The 4140-nt window shown below is 40.2% G+C and overlaps 1 protein-coding gene across 13 annotated transcripts in view; it reads left to right on the forward strand.

Moving 5' to 3' along the window:
• cadps2 (Ca++-dependent secretion activator 2) overlaps nt 1-4140 on the forward strand; it is a gene marked incomplete at its 5' end in the record, with an annotated part of 178988 nt that overhangs the window by 82466 nt on the left and 92382 nt on the right. For all 13 annotated transcript variants that reach the window (XM_014025857.1, XM_014025862.1, XM_014025858.1 and 10 more), the window contains 1 exon segment: nt 3542-3643. In XM_014025857.1, coding sequence (XP_013881311.1) covers nt 3542-3643 — 102 coding nt within the window.

Genomic DNA, 4140 nt, shown 5'->3' on the forward strand with positions numbered 1-4140 from the left:
ATGGATGGATGGATGGGTGAGTGGATGGATGGATGGATGGATGGATGGATGGATGGATGGATGGATGGATGGATGGATGGATGGATTGGTGAGTGGATGGATGGATGGATGGATGGATGGATGGATTGGTGAGTAGATGGATGGATGAATAGATTGATGAGTGGATGGATGGATGGATTGGTGAGTGGATGGATGGATGGATGGATGGATGGATGGATGGATGGATGGATGGATGGATGGATGGATGGATTGGTGAGTGGATGGATGGATGGATGGATGGATGGATGGATTGGTGAGTAGATGGATGGATGAATGGATTGATGAGTGGATGGATGAATGGATGGATTGATGGATGGATGGATGGATCGGTGAGTAGATGGATAGATGGATGGATGGATGGATGGATTGATTGATGAGTGGATGGATGGATTGGTGAGTAGATGGATTGGTGAGTAGATGGATGGATTGGTGAGTAGATGGGTTGGTGAGTAGATGGATGGATGAATGGATTGATGAGTGGATGGATGGATGGATGGATCGGTGAGTGGATGGATGGATGGATGGATGGATGGATGGATTAGGATTAGGATTAGATGTCCTCTCTACTCTCCTATTGAGTTTTTAATCTGTTGCTTTTTAGAAGAGAAGAACTTCACCTCTTCACTTTCATCCTGTTGTTTCTGAGTCTGTTTACATTCAGGGCTTATTTTACTGACACAGGTTCTTTAATGTCTGAATGTAAACAAACTTGGAACATGCTGCAACAGAACCAGATTTTGTTGATTTTGTGTAGGTTATGTTGTAGACTTTGGTATTGAATGATTTGTAGTGTTTATTTTGTTGTAGGTGGTACAACGAATTCAAATACAAAATATTAAAAATTGTGTATTTTGACCTCTGTTATGGCTTTAACTAGTAGAAATGGAAATCAAACTTCAAAGTGCTAAAGCTGTTTTTCTGCCTTGGTTTCTTTCTCTTTTTGACAAGTGGCTTGTTTTTAGCACATAAACCAATCATGCAGCTGCACATTTCCTCATAACCTCAGAGTCAACCAATCAAACACACAGCTTCAGCCTCATCCTTCTCCACACAGCCCATCTGGCTAGAAGCTGCAAAGTAAAAGAAAAAAATGTTCATTGAATGATTCATTAATGTTTTTAAAGTCTCCATTCCCCCTTGCCTTCGTCTGAATAGGCACTTTGATGAAAAAGGGAAAAAATGCAATCAGTACTCAGAGCAACCAGCCTTGACTTTCTGGGCTTTCTGTGTGCAGCTGAAAGAAAAAAGCAGCCTCTCCAAACGGCACTCGCTGCTGCCGGAGGGGAGAAGCGCGGAGGTTGTCTGTTAATGAGTTGTTCTTCTAAAAGCCTTCAGTGATTCAGCCTCTGACCCCTTTGCATTGAGCATCAACAACTGCGCTCAGGTCCTGATGCTACGCTTCCAACTCTTCAAAGATGAAAATAATGGCATCTCAAAAAAAGAAAAACAAGCAGTGGAGATTCTGAAAGAGAAATGTTTGAGTTTAGGAAACTTTCTTTCAATAAAAGTAAATAAGGAAAATATTTAGATACGACAACAATCTTTAATTTATGGACAGACAACATGTTGGAGAGCCTCAGCCTGTGAGGAGGAGGAGGGTGCTATAATCTGAGACTCTGGAGGGGATTAAACCACTAGCTCCTACAGTGTGTGTGTGCACTTGTTTCTGCTCTGTCAGGGATCTAACCAACAAAGTGAGGACATTTTCCTGGTCTTCACTTTTTTGCAGTTGCACTAGTTCAGTTTAGAGGTGTGGTGTGAATTAAGTTTCGGCTCAGGTTAGGAATAGACTAGTAATGGTTAGGGATAGGGAAAAGGTCTGGGTTAGGCATAAACACATTTACAAAAAGTCCTCAGTTTGATGCAAATACAAGGATGTGTGTGATATGATATATTAGAGCTTTGCTTGAGTAAACAGTTTTTGTTCTGAGACCTGTCAGTGTTAATGAGGAACCACTGGTCTTTGGTAGAGCCACACTTCTGTAAGGGTTTCCTGTTTGCCTCCTCAGTTATTGTAGAAGTTTTAATATGTGATGCTGAAAACACTCTTCGTTTTTACTTCATACTGTAATCATGAGACAACCGCTCCAAGAGCAGCCATGATGGAACCATCAAACAACGAGCCTGCTGATTGTTATCAGATCGAGGGATTCAGATCTACGGTGATTCTTGATTTTTTTTGTTTGTTTTGGTTTTACAGTGAAAGGGTGGAGAGTACTCAGCACCGCTCTTTATCAGACAGGCAGACAGAAATGCAAACCAGAGATTAAGCATCAAAACAATTTTCTCTCTGTGAAAACTACAAAGAAATGTTTATGATCCATGAGCTGTCAGAGACGATCTTAATTTATGTTGCATTACACAGGAAGTACAACAGGAAGGAGGTAGCCTCTGCTTTCAGGTCAGAAGCTGCAGTTCAGATCTCAGACTTGATGTTCGTTAGTCTGGCTGTGTGCTAAAAATGTAAGAGTTATGAGCAAATAGTAACAAGTTGCATCATGGGATGTCTTAGTACATACATTTTACAGATCATGGTTGGTTTGTTCGCCTTGACTGGACTGTGAGTCTGGACCACCTCTTAGATTTATTCGGTGGGTCCAGGACTCCTGTGAAAGGACACAGTCCTGATCTAGTTTGGACATTTGTTTGACAGAAATCAAAGACTGTTTAATGAACTGATCAGAGACTCTGCTCTCAGTCATTAAAGGGATAATGCCCACTTCAACGTTGATGAGCTGCTTCATGATTCTAATTCTGCGTGTTCTGCTGTCCCAGACTCTCTTGCTTCACTCAGATCTGAACCTGTCAAACCTTCACATCCCAGATGAATCCAGATTTGAGATCTGCCGCGCAGAGAGAAGACGGAAAAAGGACAAACTCCAAATCTTCTTGTTTATTCAAATAGCAGAGAGCTGTAAAACATCTACTTCTCTGTCCAACATGATTTCTGTAAACAATCACAAACTGCATGTTTTTATTTTAACTCTGTTATTCCTAACTGTGTCAGTGCTTCCTTTAGAGGCTTCTTTTAAACTTTGTGACAAATTTTTGACCTTTTATTTTTTGAAAAATTTCTAACTTGAGGTATTTTCTTTAAAATCAAGTCTGACCCTCTGATATGCTCTGCTGTTTTTCAGCAGTTTGTGTCTTTTTCAGTTTTAATGGACACAGTTTTTAATTTAATTTAAGTCGACTCATATAACCACTTCTCTGGTCATTTAAAGAGAACTCCACAACACTGAGCTGTATGTTCAGCTCAGGCCACAGCACTTTGAAGGGTTTTAATGACCCTCTTTTCACTGTTGATTCAGATTGCTCCATTGTTTCAGTCCTGTTATATTAAACTACTGTCTTTTATACGACTGATCACAGCATCCTTTTATCTGAACCGGCAACATGTTGGTCAGTTTTAGCTTGGTTCAAGAGTAGTAAAGTGAGGAGAGAGCCTGACACTCCTTATATCTCTGCATATCCATCTGTTGTCATTTTTCTGTCTCCTCAGGCCTGATGGGATGGGAACTGTGACTGTGGAGGAAAAGGAGCAGTTTGAGTCCATCAGAAGTCGCCTCATGACTTTACTGATGAACCAAATTACACACTTCAGGTATGAACCAGCAGGCTGATAAAACGAGACTAAAACTCTTGTGGAGTTTTCAGATTCAGATTCTTGCTTTATTGTCGTTCAACATAACATCAGGGATGCACTGTAGAATGAAATTACGATGCATATTAGCACACGACATAAACAGTTTGACAAACTATAAAGCAATGTAGAGTTCAAAATACTAAAATTAAACAAAAAATGCTAAATACTTTACGCTGATCTGTGCAGAAACCACAGGTGTTGGGAGGTGGAGTGCTACTTAAACTGTCATTAATCACAGAAAAATGGATGGATAATATAAATACTGTGTGTAATACTGCAATGCATGTAAATGTTTAATTTTGTTCTTTACAGTTTAAAATGTTTTAAGTTTAAAATGCGTGTTGTACAACAAGCTGAATCTCAGCTTGCTGACCTCCACTCACAATGGGCCTCATGCAAGAACCGTTCGTACGCACAGATTTGTTCTTAAGTTGTGCGTACGAGTGATTTAGGAG

Source organism: Austrofundulus limnaeus, unplaced genomic scaffold (genome assembly GCF_001266775.1).
Source record: "Austrofundulus limnaeus strain Quisiro unplaced genomic scaffold, Austrofundulus_limnaeus-1.0 Scaffold505, whole genome shotgun sequence".
NCBI lineage: Eukaryota > Metazoa > Chordata > Actinopteri > Cyprinodontiformes > Rivulidae > Austrofundulus > Austrofundulus limnaeus.